The following is a 20,367-nucleotide window of genomic DNA, read 5'->3' on the forward strand; positions in this document are numbered from 1 at the left end:
AAAAAAAAGTATGCAAGAAAAAAAATCATGTACATTATGTTTTTGACAAGTATTGATTCCAAACTGCACCATCTGCGGTGCCACAGTTTCGTGTCGTTTCGTGTGTTTTTGTGAAGTATTGATGGTTGGTTTCTATAATTGCGACGACGAACTGCTGGATTAATATCGGTTAAATGTCATTGCATTTACTAATTCAACACGACTAACGTTGTGAGCATCATTGTAGCATTTCTGTATTTGTTGTATTTGTGCTTGAGAACTTCCGTTTCACAGTTTCTCTTCCAACCATTCCTGAATCGACTGGTATAAAATACGCGAAGCTGACGGTTCGTTACTATGGCGGACGGCAAAGAGCGGCCGTGTGCGGAGCCTCGTTCAGAATGGACGCCGACAGCAAAGGATGGCGTGACGTCACGTCGCCAGGGAAACACGGCTCAGTGAGTCACGTGTCATGTATAAAAACGGAAGGCGGTTCTGTGGGTTGCGCACTCACGTTTAAGGAAGCATCAGTCGTCGAGGTAAGCTGTAAGCCTGCTTTAGCCCTTACTTCTTTCACCCTAACCAGCACGCAATGTAAATCTGACAACGTTTGTCTAATTTTGGGCGATTTGAAAACGTGGTTTTAACGTCATGGTGAAGATAATCCACGCAGGTTCAAAAGCTTGCTTTTTTCAGTCAGGCTACATTGCAGTTTAAGGCCTTTGAAGATGAGACGACGACGACGTCATATGTCGGTGGTCGACGCAGTTTTTAGGATCACGGAAGCTGCATACCATCATTACATCGTGATCAATTAATACTGGGGCCAGATGATGATTCGGTGATATTACAAGCGTTAAATTTCGTATTCCTCTTGACGTAATTAAGGCTGACTTCCTTCTGGAATGGAGGATAAACCCGTGGATGGGAGGGGATGCGGTTATGGCGCCAGGCTACTTGTGTAATCCATGCGTTGTTGCATCATTTGATTTTCAATGTTTGTTTTTGATATTCAAAACTGATTTTGTAGTTTCATCGGTAAGAGTCGTTTTTATGAATGTGATAGGGTAAAATAGGAGCGCATGCGCCTGATGCAGGAGCAGCTTTGCTACGTGACAGCAGCAGCGCCTTTTGCTGCATCTTTGCGGAAGTGACCTGGCGTCCGCGTTACGTAACCTCCCAGCCTCAACATAGTGCATTTACATTTATTGCAGCGAAATGCCCTGAAATAGCTAATGTAGTCTGGCGTCTCGCGCCGTCGGATGCTTGTGCACGCGCGTTTTACAAAGTGTTGTAGTAACAGGAGCTGTTTTTTGATATTATGTAATACCCGTGAACGTCGAATAAATGAACAACCCGCAACACGCCTTATTTTTGTGTTTCGAACTTCAACGCAAAAGCTCCATATTCCTTTCCACTATCGTTGTGTTCATACCCGCTTGAATGGTTTATTCCAATAATATAGCTACGTCTGATGTGAGTCTACTGTGATCGGATTGGTGCGGTGTACATAAGCAGCCATGTTAAGGCCATACATGTCTTACCGCTGAAGGTCACCGCTCCATCTGGGGAAGGTTGATGCAGGCCTGCAGCTGCTGTTACGGTGCAGATCTGCTGATAATGTATTGCCATATCTCAGAATTGGTTGAGATGGGCTAACTACACTAAATCCATACCACAGGCGTGACTGAAGTCCATCATCACATGCCTGCAGTCTTGTATGACTATTTCCAGTCCAAGTTGTTAGTTGAAAAATAGACACATTCTATATGATCTTTATTTGCTAGCACTGATGAAGAAGAGAAGAGAAAACTCATTTTAAATGCTAATAAAATAAAACCGTTTATGTTTATGTTGATATGCAATACTTAATATTTTTTTAACATGTCATACATAGTTATTTAATCTCTCATTTCCAAAAACTGCATTCTAGTGGCATTCTTCAATGGCAGCAGCATTTGCCTTCCCGCACTGCCTCTGCAGAGTCATCACCTGATATGTCTGCTATTGAATCCTATGCTGGCTGACTGCTCACCTTTAATTTATTCATGTGCTTGCGCATTCATGCACTGCGTGTGCTGATTTGTACATTAATGTGTTGCGTTTTAATTCGACAGTCTTGTTGTCCTAATTCTAAAAATTTGACTTATGTGCATTTGCCAAGAAACGATGCAAATCCACTGCTGGTCCCAAACCTTGATTAAAAAAATGTGTGGGCAGTTTCAGGAACGGCATCCGACGTTGGTCCCAACCGATTATCAAAAGTGCATGTAAAATGTGACGCACTTTCAACCACTACTATTCAACTACAAGCATGCATATGACCGACATTAACATCCTTAGAACTTCATTTATTAAAAGCGTTGTGCCACGCAATGTATTCTGGGAACCAAATATGCATAACAGGTCTACGTAACAAGTCTGTAAGGAGACCTTAAAGATGATATGGCAAACTGTTACCATGCCCTCCATGTTAGTGGATTATGGTATAGAGTATATATCATATATGACCCTGTAAAAATAGTACTCATTTTGCAATGTATAATATTATAGTGTGTATACTTGAGTTCAAAATCATTTATTTAAATGTTGCAACAATAAAATGAATTTGATTTGTTTAAATATTGTTTCGCATTTCTCCATATTTTTTGTTTTGTACCACCCCAAAAAATAGTCCTTTGATTAATTGTGATTTCAATTTTCTCAAATTTCCCCATTGTGGGACTAATAAAGGACATCTTTATCTTTATTGTCATTACAATAAATGTGATTAATCATGATCACTTCTGGCTACAGTGCTTCTTCTTTGGGGGTTTAAAAGTGCATTAATCCACCAGGGTTGCTAAAATGTACCATGAGATTCTAGTTAAGGTAAACCAATTTTAGGATAAAAATTAAAACTTTACCGTAGTTATTAGTGAACGTTCTAATTGTCTGCTGCCAGGCTTGTAGATCACGTTCTTCCCACTACCTGCAGCGTGGCATTTAGTCTTCATTTTTAAAGTTAAATTTGTTGTCTAACAAGTATTTAGAAGATCGGGAACCATGCCGGGGGCATACTAGAGGCATAAATCCCCCCCAATTAAAAAACAATTTTGAAGAAAAATAATAATTTAAAAAAGTCGACCTCTACTTTGTGGTTTTTCAACTTTCGCGGGGGGTTCTGGTTCCCATTAACCACAACAAATGAGGGATTACTGTATTCCTGATCCTAAATGACCTACTCAATATAACTTTTTGCGCTCGCCTTGAAAAGAATTTGTCCAACCACATAGTTTGATTGGGTGTTTTTTTTGCTACTCGATAGATATTTGTTTTATTTTACTTACTTAATTTTTAAATTAATTATGTGTTAGAAATCGTGTCGGTACAGTCTGAACACAGAGGTAAAAATCCAACTTCAGAGATCTTCAATATGAATACATCTTTTTATTACAATTAATGAAATTAATTATTAATTAAGTATTAATCAAGTATTGTTTTGAATCCGGACTTCAGCTGACTTTGGCAGGGCCACCGCAATTTGGTTCATTGTCGAGCCACCACCCAAAAAGGCTTTGCGTCAGACCTAGCAATATCGTTACAGTTGAAACCCGCTGTACACGGGGAATAGGGACCAGGTCAGTGCATAATGATGCACTGTGTGCGTATAATTTATGAACATTGAAATCTATTCAAATCACAATACTTGTGTGACGATTAGATTTATGTCATGATTATTGATTATACTGCAATTTGTGATTCAGTATCAGTTATTGTTATTTTTCCCAAATGATACATTGTTTTTTCAAAGTATAATATTCATAACTTTGTTTTGTTCCGGCTTCGCGGCTCAGGCAATGGCTCATTCAGATGACGTCGTGTGACTCTGCCATATGCTTAAACCCACTGACGCACCACAACAAATTGGCTGCGCGCTGCCATCTGATGGAGGAAACTAGAAGCTTCAACTTTGATTTTTGAAAAATCATGAAAATTGATTCTGAACTTTGAAAACTCTTTATTGAATCTTAGCATTGAATATCCCAACAGTTGAGTGAATTGTTTTTTGCATATCCCAAATTTAAATGCATTAAGGAAAAATATTTAATATATTATATACTTAAATTATTCGCTCAATTGATCAGTAATTGGTATTTTTTTTCTGCCAAAAATTGTCATCGGCCTAAAAAAAAAAATCCATACACAATACAATACACATTTATTTATATAGCGCATTTCACAACAGGCTGGAGCTGTAACAAAGCGCTTTCCATATGATGTAATATAAATTACAGGAAATTAGAACACAAAAAAGACACATAACCAACGGGTTCTCATTAAGATGATCAACTCACAGTCGGGACCTTATATAAACCTTGTCAAACCAAACGTGTGTGACAAGGCAAAAATCCCAACAACTAGGTCTTTTTGATAGTTGCTGATCCAGCATGCCACTGACACAAAGAGCAGACGTGTCAATTGTTCATCGCCGTCCGCTGGAAGTGTAAAAATTGTTGAGTGTGCAGTCTGTGTGCGTGCCTGTGTGGTGTCGGACAGGAATGTTGCAGCAAGGCGACATTTGCTACAAATGGAAACCAGGCAGCAGTTGTTATGGACAGTGTAGATTTGTCACCAAAGTCGTTGCTTTGTTTCTCAGGGAAGTGCGGCGCAAGTGAAAATGTGTCCTAATTGTTTCTTCCTCATGGCCGACAGCCAGTTAGCTTACTGGAATGGAAAAGTACTTTTGGGATATATATAAGTATGTGGCAGAGGTAAAAGAAAGCAAATGAAACTTTGAATAGACCAGAGAGACTAGGGGTAGGAAAAGTTGTGGCTTTTGGTATCCGACAAAATAATTGGAGCTCCTTCCGATTGCCCCGGTTGTTTCATACCACTGAAAATGGAGTGTTGTTTGGCATAAACCCCTTTTCCCAGCCGTGGCCCCTCCAACTCTCCCCCATTTTCCTCACCAATAAATGGGTCACAGCTCAGAAGGAGGGCAATGTGCGCCAAAGTGAAGTGAACATGCCTTACAAAGAACGGTCAAAAAGGAACAAATACTGAAGCATTAAAATGATGAAACAGATATGAGAAACAGTGACAGATGAGGAACAGAGAAGAAAAGGTGATGGAATGTTCTGTAATTGCAGGAGTAAAGTACCATATTTGTTTGGCTTCAAGACCTTTAGAGAATCAGTGTCTGCCTCCCCCTCTACATTTAATGAGTGCCATCAGATTGTAAGTTGCTGTTCACAACATTTGACTTGACTAGCCTGCCAGGCACAATGCAGCCTCTGTGCCCTGCCTGATGTAATGTGTGCATGCCAATGTGAGAGAGCGTGTCCTGAATGCAGGATCGGTCAGTCTGTTGGTTATTTGATTGAATTTGAGGTGTAAATGGCAGTTTTGACTTTGATCAGAGGTGCAATACTTACAATACTATGCCAATTGTGCAGATGATGCAGATAATCATTGCCACATTTATTGAGTGTCCAATAGCAGAACATGTAGTGCAACTTTGTGTGTGCAATTATACAGAAGGTCCTTGCGTGCTTTAAAGTTCAGTGCTAGGGAATATTGATTAACAACAGCTGTTCAAGTATGTACAAGGCTAAGGCTAAAATGATTTTTGTTTGAATGTCTTTTGGTTTTGGTGTGCATGGTTCGATAGTGCCTACCAGTGGGGAGGAGCTGGAAGAGGTGGTGGGTCCAGGAGAATTTTATGAGCTCTTGTCTTAGTTCTTGAAGTGTGCAAGGCCTCAAGTGTGGGTAGAGGAGTACCAATGATTTTTCCGCAGTCCTAACTGTCCGTTTTTTGTGGTGGCACTGAACCAGACTGTGATGGAGGAACACGGAACTGATTTGTGACTGCCGTGTAGAACTGTCTCAACAGCTCCGGTGGCAGGCCATGCTTCCTCAGCAGCCTCAAGAGGTCCATCCTTTGCCGGGCCTTTTTCAGGATGGAGTTGATGTTGGCTTCCCTTTTCAGGTACAGAGAGACTGGAATTCTCAGGAACTTGAAGGTCTCGACAATTTGACCCAGGGCAATTGGACAATGTAAGGGGCAGCAGTAGCGAAGGATGTTTTTTGAAGTCTGCAATGATCTCAACAGTCTTGAGCGTTTTTAGCTCCAGATTGTTTTGGCTGCACCAGTAGGCCAGCTGCTCCACTTCCTGTCGGTACGCAGACTCGTCACCGTCTTTGATGAGGCCGATGACTGTGGTGTCGTCTGCGAACTTCAGCAGTGTGACAGCTGGGTGCGTTGAGGTGCAGTCCTTCGTGTAGAGGGAGAAGAGCAGCGGAGAGAGGAAACATCCATGAGGGGCCCCAGTGTTGGTAGTGCGTGTTGCTGAGGTTGTCACCCCCAACCTCACCTGTTGTGTCATGAAGCTGGGGACCCATAGGCAAACACGTTGAGCTGGAGAAGCTTGGAGGAGAGGAGTTCCGGGATGATGGTATTGAACACAGAGCTAAAGTCCACAAACGGGATCCTCGCAGAGGTCCCTGTGCCGTTAAGGTGCTCCAAGATGCAATGCAGCCCCATGTTGGCTGCGTGCTGTTAGCCCGGTAGGCAAGCCACAGGATTCCAATAGGGGTCCGGTGATGTTCTTTAGATGGTCCAACACAAGGCGTTCGAAGGACTTCATTGACCACAGATGTAAGAGCGACAGGCCTGTAGTCATTCGGCTCTAATTATGAAGGTTTCTTGGGGACTGGGATAATGGTAGACTGTTTGAAGCAGCTTCAGGGATCTAAATGAAGACAGGAGCCAGCTGGTCAGCGCAGACTCTATGGGAGGAGGTTGACAACCGATCCCGCCCCGGCGCCTTCTCGATTTTCTGCTGCTTGAAGAGCCGTTTTACGTCCTGTTCATGGATCTCTAGGGCTGGGGGAGGAGTCTGTTGTATGAATGTGGTCGTTGCTGGTTGTGGTGGTGGTGGTGTAGATGTCCATTTCAAATCTGCAGTAGAACATGTTTAGATCGTCAGCCAGTCTCTTCACTGGTTAGGAGGATATTAGCATGTAGTTAGTAACTGATTTAGGCCATTGCACACGGACGCAGAGTCGTTAACCGAAAACTGGTTTCTCAGCCTTTCTGCATAGCTTCTCTTTGCAATGTTAATTTGCTTTGTCAGCTGGTTTAAGGCCCGTTTGTGCAGTGCACTGTCTCCGCTTCTAAAGGCAGCCTCGTTTGCTTTTCTAACTTGGCTGAGTTTGGCAGTGAACCATGGCTTGTTATTGCTGAATGAGTGGAAGGTCTTAGTTGGGACACATGTCTTCGCAGAAAGAAATATATGATGTACAGTGTTGGCGTATTCATCCAAGTTGCAAGTTGACTGTTTTGATTGTCAACATTGTCATGATTAGTTCACTAATCTTGGCGGCCCTTGTGTCAAATCAAGTCATTTGTTTCTAGCGGAGACATGTGAGCGCGGCTATAATAATGGTGGTACTAATCGATTCTTTTTTCTTTCCTACATCGATGCATATTTTAAGCAATTTAAATCTATATTAAACTGAATTTTGAGGAATGTATAGTCTCTATCTATTCTTATCTGTGGTAATGATGTAATGAGTAATGATAATGTTCTGAGTTGCGTCGTGAATTGAGCTCATGCCCTTTTCATTAAGCCAAAACCTCAGTTCTAAAATATGGCTGCCGTTAAGAAATTTTGATATGCTCGGTCACAAATGTGTTTCACTTATCAGCAAATTAGCCATTTTGGGAAAGCTTAGGCAGGGCCAGCGAGGAAGGAAACATCAAGACAATGGAGGTGATTGCTGAGTTTTGTAACCACACAAAAGATGATGTAGAAAAGAAAGAAGAGTATCCAACTACAATCAATGGCTTCCTTGTTTATTAGAGAGAGCCACACAACACAAAATGGTGGACAGGAGGTTTCAATTGAACCAGATCAAACAGGAAGGATGTACGTTTCACCCCGCTCCTGCTCACGAGTGACCTTAATGTTAGTTTTCAACCATCATTTTGAGTATCACAAAATATTGTTAAAGTATGTTTTATTCCCATCTCTTTATTTGAAGTGTACCCATAATGAGTTTACCAGCTTGACTTACATAAGTGACACACACTTGTAGCCACACAACAGTTAAGAAGATTATAGCGGTCCAAAATGACATCCAAGCAGTGTCAAGGACACCCTGCAGTGCCTTTGGTTACCTGAGCTCACAAGGCTAATACACCTTGTGAATGCTGCTGCTTGAGAGAGACTGAAAGGCAAAAATCTGCATTTTTAAATGATCCCGTTTTCTAATGGAGCGCAAGTCTAGTAACACATTCACTGTGTATTGAATGAACAACAAATGGCATCTATTAAAGTGGAATGACAAAGGCGTAACTAAACACAGGACGTGGCGTCAATATGCCTCTACCATGATTGATCACACTCAGCACAAATGAAAGGATGCGAAAAAAAACAAGTAGAGCCATGGGGAAGGAGGATCACATGGCTAAATGGATGCCAACCAACGTGTCTGATCTGATCACAGTGTTCTATTGCAACCACTTTGCCTGCATTTCTCCCTGCCTTGTCATCGTCGCCACTGTTTTCTAAACATGTCAGTGCATGACACAATACCAAAGCTCGCGGTCCAGTCAGAACCTGTATTTCCCTACCCTGCACTCAAACACTCCCTCACATTCAACTTACTGAATACATATCACCTTGTGCTCAAATTGCTTTCATAGGCTGTTGCATAACATAATGTGTATATGCATTTCACAAGGGTTTTTGCCCCCCACCCTGCCCCCGAATTTGTTCCATAACAAGTTTTTTCTTAACATGGCTTCTCATGTTGCTTTTATTCTTCATTCCAGGTAACCAAATACCCACCAAGAAGCAGCAATCATGACAGATCTCCGTGTTGGAATCAATGGGTACGTTAGAAACACATGTTTGATGTAAGGATGATGAGGTTGGATAATGTTTCATGCTTCCTGCAGTTGCTATGACAATAGAATTCTTGCCAATGTCATCAGAATGTGTTCGGATAGCATTATTTATCGCTCCTCTGAGAATTTTGTTCCAGTGTTCCGTTGCTACTTTGCGATTTAGTTATTGCGGCGTTCACACTATTCCTGGTTTTCATTTCCATTTCAACTTCATCAATGGCAGTTTGACCTTGCTTTTTTGTGTGTTTTCTTGCTACTATTTTTCTACCCTCTCAGTTGGAACAGTCAATGAGGGGATGATTTGTTTTCCAAAAAACTCGAGATGTCACTTTAGATTAAAACAGATGCCTTTATAAACATATGTCCATAAAAGGCGGTATTAGCTGAAAAATGTTGCACAATATTAAGTAGTAAACTGTCGCGGTTCTATGAACCGTGTGGGAAGGAAGGAGGACCCGAAAGCGACAGGTGAGTGGGAAACAGGGTTTATTGAAGGCTGGAGTGGGGATGCGAGCTGGAGAGAGTCCACCGCAAGGCAGGCGTCGTCCAGGACAGCGTCGAAGGAAGCCGACGGGCCAGTGCCGGGTGGCGCGGACGAGGGTGCGGTCGAGCGAGACGTGTTGGGAGGCGAAGTCGGGCTGGCGTGGTAGCGCGAAGCACGGCGGAGCGGAGAGCGCTGGCGGGATGTTTGCCGGGCGGGATCTCGGAGGCGCTGGCGTGCGGAGCGGGACCAGACGGGTTCAGGTCGGCTAGAGGGGGGAGACGGCAGAGCAGGGGTCAAGCAAGCACGAGAGCAAGGCGAGTCAGGCGAACGGGAAACAAGACGAGACATGAGCCAGTACCACGTGAGGTGACAAGATAATCCGGCGTCGGACTCCTGGCGTGGCTGGTTCTTAAGCCGGCGCTGATTGCCGGCAACGAGCTGCAGGTGCGCCGGAGCCGACGCCCACTTTCTCCGGAGGAGAGCCTGGCTGGGTGGATCGTGAACCTGTAACAAACAGAACTGCCACGCCCTCCTCCCCGGCCCGAACCGTCACAGTACCCCCCCCCCTAACGGACGCCTCCTGGCGTCCTACCCGGCTTGTCCGGGTGAAGTGCGTAAAACTCCCTGATGGGGGCGTCGGTCAAAAACAGTTTTCGGGAGATCCAGGAGCGCTCCTCCGGACCGTAACCCTCCCAGTCCACCAGGTACTGGTAGCCCCGGCCCCGGCGCCGAACGTCCAGGACTTTTGCCACCGTGTAAGCCGGGTGGTCGTCTATTATCATGGGGGGTGGGGGGGGTGCCGCCGGAGGGCTCAGAGGGCTGGAGGATACCGGTTTGAGGAGGGAGACATGGAATGTGGGGTGAATCTTCAGGGAGTCGGGAAGTTTGAGTCGAACAGAGCATGGGTTGATGATTCTTTCGACGGGAAAGGGACCGATAAAGCGAGGAGCCAGCTTACGAGACTCGACTTGTAGGGGAAGATCGCGTGAGGAGAGCCACACCATTTGGCCAGGCACGTAGTCCGGGGCTGGGGACCGGCGGCGATCAGCCAGTCGCTTGGTCCTCTGGGCTGTTCGAATGAGGGCGGCCCTCGCTTCGGCCCACACCCCCCGGATCCGGCGGAGATGCTCCTCCACGGAAGGAATGGCCACGGTATGCTCCTGGTCCTTGAAGAGAGGTGGTTGGTAACCGAAACAGACCATGAAGGGAGACATACCTGTGGCCGTGGTGGAGAGGGAGTTATGGGCGTACTCGACCCAGGGTAGTGCGTCGCTCCAGGAGTCCGGGTTGCGGGCCACCACGCATCGGAGGGCGGCTTCCAGGTCCTGGTTGGCCCGCTCCGTCTGGCCGTTGGATTGGGGGTGGTAGCCCGAGGAGAGACTGGCGGTGGCCCCGACTGCCTTGCAGAATTCCTGCCAAACTTGTGAAGCGAACTGGGGGCCCCGGTCGGACACGATGTCCTCCGGGATGCCGTGGGGTCGGAAAACGTGTTGGGTGACGAGTTTGGCGGTCTCAAGCGCGGTGGGCAGCTTGGGCAGGGGGACGTAGTGGACGCTTTTGGAAAACCTGTCGACCAGGGTGAGGATGACTGTGTGTCCGTTGGACGGAGGGAGACCGGTAACAAAGTCCAGGGCGATGTGCGACCATGGACGGCTTGGAATCGGCAGGGGCTGGAGGAGGCCGGCGGGGACCGCGTGGGAGGCCTTTCCGCGGGCGCAGACGGAGCAGGCTCGCACGAATTCCCGGGTATCCTTAGCCATCCGGGGCCACCAGAAACGCTGCTGGAGGAAGCGGAGAGTGCGTGCCACCCCCGGGTGGCAGGTGAGTGTGGATGAGTGCCCCCATTGCAGTACCTGTGACCGCACGGTGTCGGGAACGAACAAGCGGTCGGAAGGGACTGGGCGCGGGTCTGGTTGCTGCTCCTGAGCGTTGCGGACGACCTGCTCGATGTCCCAGGTGGCCGCCCCCAGTAGACAGGCCGCGGGAAGAATGGGCTCCGGAGCGTCAGGGCTGGCAGGGGGCGAGAACTGACGTGAGAGGGCGTCCGCCTTCCCATTGTTCGAGCCGGGGCGGAAGGAGAGGGTAAAATTGAAACGGCTCAAGAACAAGTTCCAGCGTGCCTGGCGGGGGTTGAGTCTCTTGGCGGACTGCAGGTATGCCAGGTTTTTGTGGTCGGTCCAGACCAAAAAAGGGGTCGAGGTGCCCTCGAGCCAGTGCCGCCACTCCTGGAGAGCCCATACCACCGCGAGGAGTTCTCGATTGCCCACGTCGTAGTTTCGCTCGGCGGGGGATAGGCGCCTGGAAAAGAAGGCACACGGATGGACTACCTGGGTGCCGGGATCCCGCTGGGAGAGGACGGCCCCCGCCCCGGTGTCGGAGGCGTCCACCTCCACGATGAACTGGAGGGCGGGGTCTGGGTGCCGGAGTACGGGGGCGCTGGTGAAGGCCTTCTTCAGGTGGGTGAAGGCCTGGGCGGCCGCCGGGGTCCACTGGAATGTGGTGGCTGTGGACGTAAGCGCGGTGAGTGGACTGGCGACCTTACTGTAGTCCCGGATGAAACGGCGGTAGAAATTTGCGAATCCGAGAAAACGTTGCAGCTCCTTCCGGGTGGTGGGCTGGGGCCACTCCGCCACGGCCTGGATCTTGGCCGGGTCGGGGCGAAGCTGCCCCCTGGCGATGATGTAGCCAAGGAAGGGCACCGAAGGGACGTGGAACTCGCATTTCTCGGGCTTCACGTAGAGGCGGTTCTCCAGGAGGCGCTGGAGGACCAGTCGAACATGCCGGCGGTGATCTGCGAGAGAGTGGGAGAATATGAGGATGTCGTCGAGGTATATGAATACGAACCGGTTGAGCATGTCGCGGAAAACGTCCGTCATGAGGGTCTGGAAGACGGCGGGGGCGTTGGTAAGTCCGAAAGGCATCACCAGATACTCGAAGTGCCCCAATGGTGTGTTGAATGCCGTCTTCCACTCGTCCCCCTCCCTGATGCGGACCAGGTGGTACGCATTTCGTAAGTCCAACTTTGAGAAAATCTGGGCCTCACATAGGGGTTCGAACGACGGGTCGATGAGGGGGAGCGAAGACTTGTTTTTGACCGTTATTTGGTTTAATGGTTTGAAGTCAATGCAGGGGCGGAGCGAGGCGTCCTTCTTTTTTACGAAAAAGAAGCCCGCGCCCAGAGGAGAAGACGAGGGGCGGATGAGACCGGTCGCAAGTGACTCCCGGATGTACGTCTCCATGGCCTCCTTTTCTGGCCTGGAGATGTTGTATAGCCGGGTGTTGGGCAGGGGGGCCCCCGGGAGGAGGTCGATGGCGCAGTCGTACGGACGATGGGGGGGGAGGGTACGGGCAAGGTCCTTGTTGAAGACCTGCGCCAGGTCGTGGTAGTCCGGGGGAACGGAGGAGACGTCAGGGGGAGGGGGGGGGGGAAGCGTAGAGGAAGGGGGCGGATCCGCTGAACGCAGGCAGTGGGAGTGGCAGAACTCACTCCATCCTGTCAGCACGCACCTCCTCCAATCGATGGTGGGATTGTGGGTCTGGAGCCAGGGGAACCCTAAGACCAGGGGGACCTGGGGAGAGTGAATCAGAAAAAATCTGATGGACTCCCGGTGATTTCCAGAGACGATGAGGGTCAGGGGAGCGGTCTGTTGGGAGACCCGGGCGATGAGATGTCCGTCCAGCGCGACCACCCTTCGGGGAGACAGAATGGGTTCCATGGTGATGCCGAGCTGGCGGGCAAGGGTCAGGTCCAAGAAGCTGCCGTCGGCCCCCGAGTCGACCAGCGCGGTGACCGAGCGGGGGGTGTGTGGACCCAGCAGCCGGGCGGAGATGGACATCCGGGAAGAAGAGCCAGAAGCGGAGACCAGCAGGCTCGGCGTTGGGCTCTCCCTCAACGACGAGCCTGCTCTTTTGGGTTACTGGGACAGTGGATCAAGACGTGGCCGGGGAGGCCGCAATACAGGCAGAGCTGATGGGACCGACGGCGCTGGCGCTCCAGAGGGTCCAGAGTAGTTCTTCCTACCTGCATCGGTTCCTCCGCGCCGGTGGATAGCTGAACCGGCGATGGCGAGCGAACCTCGGGTCGGGGAATGGCTGCCCGGGCGGCGACTCTGGCGGGGCGTCGGAAACGCTCAGCCTGCCGGTCCCGCAACCGATGGTCCACCTTGATGGCCAGGGCGATTAGTTCTTCGAGCGTCGTGGTTTCGTCTCGGATCGCCAGCTCGTCCTTGAGGGCGTCGGTCAACCCGTTGAGAAACGCCTCGCGGAGAGCCGGCTCGTTCCAACGGCTCTCGTGGGCCAGGATGCGGAATTCCACCGAGAAATCGGCCGCGGAGCGGGAACCCTGTCGGAGGGAGAGGAGCCGGCGGGACGCCTCGCGCCCCTGCACCGGGTGGTCGAAGACACGGCGTAACTCCTGGCTGAAATCCGCGTAAGTAGACATCGCAGGAGACGCCGCCTCCCACAATGCGGTTGCCCACTTGGCGGCGCGGCCGCGAAGCAAGTTGATGGTATAAGCGATCCTGGCCCGTTCGGTAGCGTAACTGTGGGGCTGGAGGTCGAAAACCAGGGAAGTGCTGAGTAAGAATTGGCTACACGAGCCCAAGTCCCCGGAGTAGGGTTCGGGAGTAGGAACGTGGGGCTCTCGACCGCCCGCATAATGCAATGCGGCGGCCGGGGGGGCCAGGGTCGCGTCCCTGGGGAGGTTGGAGGGGGGAGCGAGTGAACCCACCTGGTTAGAGAGGTGCGAGAGCTGGTGTTGGATGGCCTGGAGGGAACCCGGAACTTCCTGCAGCATTCGATCATGGCGCTCGAGCACGCTGCCCTGGTGGGCAAGCGCTTCGCCCAGGGGGTCCGTGGTCGCGGGGTCCATTAACTTGGCCGGATTATTCTGTCGCGGTTCTATGAACCGTGTGGGAAGGAAGGAGGACCCGAAAGCGACAGGTGAGTGGGAAACAGGGTTTATTGAAGGCTGGAGTGGGGATGCGAGCTGGAGAGAGTCCACCGCAAGGCAGGCGTCGTCCAGGACAGCGTCGAAGGAAGCCGACGGGCCAGTGCCGGGTGGCGCGGACGAGGGTGCGGTCGAGCGAGACGTGTTGGGAGGCGAAGTCGGGCTGGCGTGGTAGCGCGAAGCACGGCGGAGCGGAGAGCGCTGGCGGGATGTTTGCCGGGCGGGATCTCGGAGGCGCTGGCGTGCGGAGCGGGACCAGACGGGTTCAGGTCGGCTAGAGGGGGGAGACGGCAGAGCAGGGGTCAAGCAAGCACGAGAGCAAGGCGAGTCAGGCGAACGGGAAACAAGACGAGACATGAGCCAGTACCACGTGAGGTGACAAGATAATCCGGCGTCGGACTCCTGGCGTGGCTGGTTCTTAAGCCGGCGCTGATTGCCGGCAACGAGCTGCAGGTGCGCCGGAGCCGACGCCCACTTTCTCCGGAGGAGAGCCTGGCTGGGTGGATCGTGAACCTGTAACAAACAGAACTGCCACGCCCTCCTCCCCGGCCCGAACCGTCACAGTAAACAGTATTTCATGTCACTCAATGCTGATTATAATGTATTTTTTACCTATTAAATTAAGAAAAACAAATGTTTTTTTGTACATTGATATGGAATGTAATGTCCAAAGTTGCACCTCCAGCAGTTCACTGTAAATGCAAAGACGCCATCTGAAAGCGCTTTCATTGATAGTTACTTTAACCTTCATTCACTGTTCATTCGATGCAAGTGTAGAGAATGGATACTCTCTTCCAGTCCATACTCTACTGTTGCACTACCGTTTTACCTACTTTATCTTTTTAGCAAGGTCATTATTTATACTTTATAGAGGCGTAAATAACAAACACACACTCACGCCAAAATGAACTTCTACTTCACGCATATTCACATGTTGCGAGGGGTCATGAACCCTTCCACCCACCAAAACTGAGAGGACACTGTACAGTATTTTAAAATATATTTTGGAATGTAGTTTTACATCCGAAGGATGACTGTGAAAGAGAACTAAGAATGTCTGTCTATCTTTTTTTGTAGCTTTGGTCGTATTGGCCGCCTTGTTTTGAGGGCCTGCCTTCAGAAAGGCATCAAGGTTGTGGCCATAAATGACCCCTTCATTGACCTGCAGTACATGGTAAGCGGACATGTACTGAAATGTGTTTTGGCACATGTGGGTAAGATATTGAACTGTGCTAAAGCGTAGAATATTTAGTTAAGCAGTACTTGCCTTATCGTGCTTGTCATTTAGTTCAAATGTGCGTCCACGGATGAAAAATATGCATACTGAACAAAATCATTCTGCCTGCTTCTTAGGTCTACATGTTCAAGTATGACTCCACTCATGGCCAATACTGTGGTGAGGTGTGCCAAGACAACGGCAAGCTTGTCGTGGACGGCAAGGAGATCTCTGTCTTCCAGTGGTAGGCATAGAAATAAAATGAAAATGATTCATTACTATCAGGACGTCTTTCCTGTTGTTCAGTAGACTTTACACGGATCTAATCAGCTGGATCGAATAGGCAGATATTTATCATTTTATGCAAAAACGGTGATCTGTTGTAATTTGCCATTCGATCATTGACATCATTGATCAAATTAAGAAATTACATCAAACACAAACTTATTCATTCCACAAACGTTCTGTACTGTCGTTGGTAATAATCCAAGGTTTTCCAGCATATACAGTTGGACATTTATGAAAAAAACAAAAAAAGAATCCAATATTGTCATTTTTTTTGTCGCTAAAGTCAATGGAGGATCCCATTCCATTAGTAATGGAAAATTAGCATCAACCTCAGGAGTAATTTTCCTGCAAATAACACACAAATGTTATGGAAACATACACACATGTAAGATAACACTACTCAAAGAAAAAATGGAAAAGAAATATACATTTATAAATTTAAGATGATAGTGAATAGCTGCGTTCGGAAGCTGTGAGCGGAGCCGCCGACAAGCATTGGCTTGCTCAGCATGACAATACAACGGTAAATAAAATGTGAACGTGTTGATTAAACTTTGTCTTAAAACAACTTAACTAGAATTCTGCATTGCGTTTTATCCAAAGCTCTTGTTAATGTTATCGTGCAAATCGAAATTGAAGCCATGATTACTTCCGCGACAGTTGGTCTGAGCACTGAGCCAAGCTTTCTAAATTTCTCACCACTTGTGTCACATCTTTTTAAAAAAAGATTTTTCGTCCATCATTACAAGGCATCCATCCATTATCTGAACCACTTCTCCTCACGAGGGTTGCGGGCACGTTGGAGCCTATCCCAGCTATCTTTGGGCAGTACACCCTGAACTGGTTGCCGGCCAATCGCCAGCCATTACTAGGCAATAGTTATTAATGATCTTTTCCTCTTTATTTGACTAGTATGAAGCCAGCTGAGATCCCGTGGGGGGATGCTGGTGCCAAGTACGTTGTGGAGTCCACCGGAGTCTTCCTCTCTGTTGAAAAGGCTTCAGTATGTACATGAACATCAAGTAAATCCATGCACATGTCTTGAGTTTTTAAAAGTTTCTAATGTGTGCTTTTCCATCCTGGCCATAGGCTCACATCACTGGTGGGGCTCAGCGTGTGGTCGTGTCAGCACCCTCACCTGATGCCCCCATGTTTGTCATGGGCGTCAATGAGGACAAGTACGATTCCTCCACCATGAAGATTGTCAGGTAATGTGTTGGTTTGTGTGCAGGTGACTGATGTGATTTACGACTCCTCTTCAAAGATAACACGTGTTTTTGTTAACAGCAATGCCTCCTGCACCACCAACTGCCTGGCCCCCCTGGCCAAAGTGATTCATGATAACTTTGGCATTGAGGAGGCCCTCATGGTAAGCTACAGTAAAACTGTACTACCACAATAATAAACACAATTTTGTTTGGAAATCGGTCTGCTTGGATTGATGGTATTATCACTAATTTAATGATGCGGTTGAAATTTCAATCTTGTTTTTCATTGTAGACTACAGTCCATGCTTACACAGCCACTCAGAAGACAGTGGATGGTCCCAGTGCCAAGGCCTGGCGTGATGGCCGTGGGGCTCACCAAAACATCATTCCAGCCTCCACTGGTGCCGCCAAGGCCGTGGGCAAAGTCATTCCTGAGCTTAACGGGTAAAGGACATGAACATAATCACATTACACGAATCACTCCAGGGGGTTTTCTTAACAGACAGAAAAAAGTAATATATAGTCATGGTTTTCATTTGTCTCCAGTAAACTGACAGGCATGGCGTTCAGGGTGCCTGTGGCTGATGTGTCTGTGGTGGACCTGACATGTCGCCTGTCCAGGCCTGCACCTTATGCTCAGATTAAGGAAGCTGTCAAGAAGGCCTCCCAAGGGCCCATGAAGGGAGTGCTTGGTTACACTGAGGATCAGGTGACACAAATATATTTAATGTTTGAAATGTTTTTCTTCAATTTAATTAGCAGACACTGACTGCCTGTACTGTTTTGAGCAGGTGGTGTCCTCTGACTTCATTGGTGACACCCACTCCTCCATCTTTGATGCTGGTGCTGGCATCTCCCTCAATGACAACTTTGTGAAGCTCATTTCCTGGTAAGTGGGATTTTTTTTTTTGGGGGGGGGGTATTTGTCCTTCTTTTGAATTAAAATTTTCCAAACGGAAAACAATATATTATATGAACTAATTCTCACATTTCTTTGTACCCTGCTCCAGGTATGATAATGAGTTTGGCTACAGCCACCGTGTTGTTGACCTGCTGTTATACATGCACCGCAATGAGTAGAAACTTGGCTGTGCTGAAAGTATGTCCAGAAAGGGACCACCCTAACCATGCCCTATCCCCTCCCTACTCTTTTACACGCAGGCTCCAAACATAACCATGTCATAGAATCACAGTCCCTTATCTCTTCTTCTGTATAAGTAGAAAGCAGAAATGATGTGTTAAGTGTTCTGATTTAATCTTGTCTTTCCCTAATGATGAGATGATTGGCTGGTGTCAGTATTTGTGTCTGTGTGCCCCTGTCCGCACCTCTCACCACCCCTGCAGATGTGTAGTTATGGCTCAATACTGTCGTTAACTGCTGAATCCATTTCCATGTTGGTGTGTTTCAAATGCTTATTCACCAGTGGAAGGAGGAAATGCAGAGTGACTGTAACTCCTCTAAAGAGTAATGAGAAAATAAATAAAACTTGAAAACCTTCAAGCTGTCTAATTGTCCTGTTCAGTTACAGATGCATGTGTAGATGATACTGATTGTCAGTATAACATTGTCACTTAGGTACAAATCAAACTGATCCAATGTTTTTGAGACTAGTATCTACTTATTGAGTAATGAGGTTTTTTTAATCTGCCTGTGTTATTATTATATACTGCATTATCATTAAGACTTTACACCGATATGACCACTTGAATCGAAATATGTCAAATTTTGCATTTTATGTAAAATCGGTGATCGACTGTAATATCATAATTTGCGCCACTTATTAATGACGTCACTTATGGCACTGATGAAATAAAACATTACAGCAAATAGCCTCGCTCAGTCCAGAGTTGTTCTGTGCTGCCATATTGCCCAAAAGCTTATCTTTTTTAGCCTTGTCACACGGCTTGTGAGCAGCAATAGTTCTGTCGCCACTTCCTCAACCATCCAATCACAAAACTAAATGAAAAAACTACATGAACGCTATCGTGTAGTTGTATTTATTTTTACCTGTAAAAAGCCTGAAAACCATTTTATTTACATAAAAAAAAGAAACTAGGTGACCACAAGGAAACTAGACAGACAAGACAGGGAACTGAGGAGGAGACAACTTCAAGGAGGTGGGGAGAGAGGTCATGGCCGAGGGTCATGTGACTGACTTGTATGTTGGACGTGGATGTTTAATGTTGCAAATTACATTAAAACAAATCAGGGAGGCACAAATTCCTAATTTGGTGCGGGCAGGGCGGAGAGACGTCATGGCTGCGTGGCCTGATGGCTGCAAGGAACACTTTGATCGCAGTACAGTACTGTACAATTGGAATTTTTGTTCGGAGGGACTATAGATGGACACACATAGTAAATATTTCCTAAATTAACGTCATTTGTACCTAGGCCATATGAAAAATTATAATTAAATAAACCAACCAACCTGAAGAATTAAAAGCAAGAGAGACTCATTTAACAGCAGCTGAGAGCTGGGTTTGGTGGGTATTGAACCCATGTGTAATATATGTACATAGATGGAACGATTTGAATAGGTTTTATTCAGAACACTGAATGCCCAAGCCACCTCATCTGGCTCCTCTCAACTCTGAGTCCCTTTCTGATGACCGAGCCTCCCACAACTATCTCAAAGGGAAACCCTCCAGAGACACCTCATTTTGGCCTCTTGCTCTTTTGGTCACGACCCACAATTCGTGACCGTAGGTGAGTGTCAGAACGTAGATTGACCGGTTTATCGAGTGCTTCGCCTTTCAGCTAAACTCCTTCCTCACTTCGACAGACCGATACTAGTACTTGATTTTTGTTCATTATCGACAATATGTGTGACAAGCAAAGAAGTCCAGTAACAGAACACCACTCGGGTTCAGATCTTCCTATCATTGTCCACGAGAGCATTGAATTCCCCCCCCCCTCCAGAAGAAGAGTGCAGTCCCTCCAAGTATTCCAAAAAGGGTGGGTTACTCTGAACTGCTGTTTAGTGTATAAGCACAAAGAACAGTCAGTCCCCATCCCCCCACACAAAGGTGGAGAGAGGCTCCCCTCTCGTCCACCGGAGAGAACCCCAATGTACAGGCACCAAGCCGGGAGGCAATAAGTATGCCCACACCTTTTCCACGCCTCTCGAGAGGTACCAGTCCTGATACCAACTATCAGAACTTCTCTGCCTCGCACAGCAGCTCAGGGTCTTTCCCTGTCAGAGAGGTGACATTCCTGTCCCAAAAGCTTGTTTCTGTAGTCGGGGATCGGACTGCCTAAGTCTCTGCCTTTTTTCAATGCCTGGCTCACAGGGCAACGACTCCTTTGCCCCCCCACCCTGGGGTGGTGAGGCCATGGTAACAGGCACC

At 47.8% G+C, this 20,367-nt stretch overlaps 1 protein-coding gene and 1 long non-coding RNA gene across 2 annotated transcripts; one reads left to right on the plus strand and one right to left on the minus strand.

The window, feature by feature from the left end:
- Window positions 1-419: 419 nt before the first annotated feature.
- Window positions 420-18,520, plus strand: gapdhs (glyceraldehyde-3-phosphate dehydrogenase, spermatogenic). Its single transcript, XM_088307540.1, has 11 exons — window positions 420-518; window positions 8,801-8,860; window positions 15,385-15,481; window positions 15,661-15,767; window positions 16,724-16,814; window positions 16,901-17,019; window positions 17,099-17,180; window positions 17,312-17,463; window positions 17,566-17,728; window positions 17,811-17,908; window positions 18,030-18,520. Exons 2-11 carry the CDS (start codon window positions 8,832-8,834, stop codon window positions 18,097-18,099), a joined length of 1,008 nt encoding a protein of 335 aa, XP_088163666.1. The 5' UTR covers window positions 420-518; window positions 8,801-8,831; the 3' UTR covers window positions 18,100-18,520.
- Window positions 14,302-14,838, minus strand: LOC148329615 (uncharacterized). Its single transcript, XR_015845715.1, has 2 exons — window positions 14,675-14,838; window positions 14,302-14,581 (listed from the first exon to the last, which is right to left on the minus strand). It is a non-coding gene; the product is annotated as an uncharacterized LOC148329615 (long non-coding RNA).
- Window positions 18,521-20,367: the final 1,847 nt, after the last annotated feature.

The sequence above is a fragment of the Idiotropiscis lumnitzeri genome, chromosome 10 (genome assembly GCF_059441095.1).
Source record: "Idiotropiscis lumnitzeri isolate Australia: NSW breed Sydney's pygmy pipehorse chromosome 10, RoL_Ilum_1.0, whole genome shotgun sequence".
In the NCBI taxonomy this organism is placed as follows: Eukaryota; Metazoa; Chordata; class Actinopteri; order Syngnathiformes; family Syngnathidae; genus Idiotropiscis; species Idiotropiscis lumnitzeri.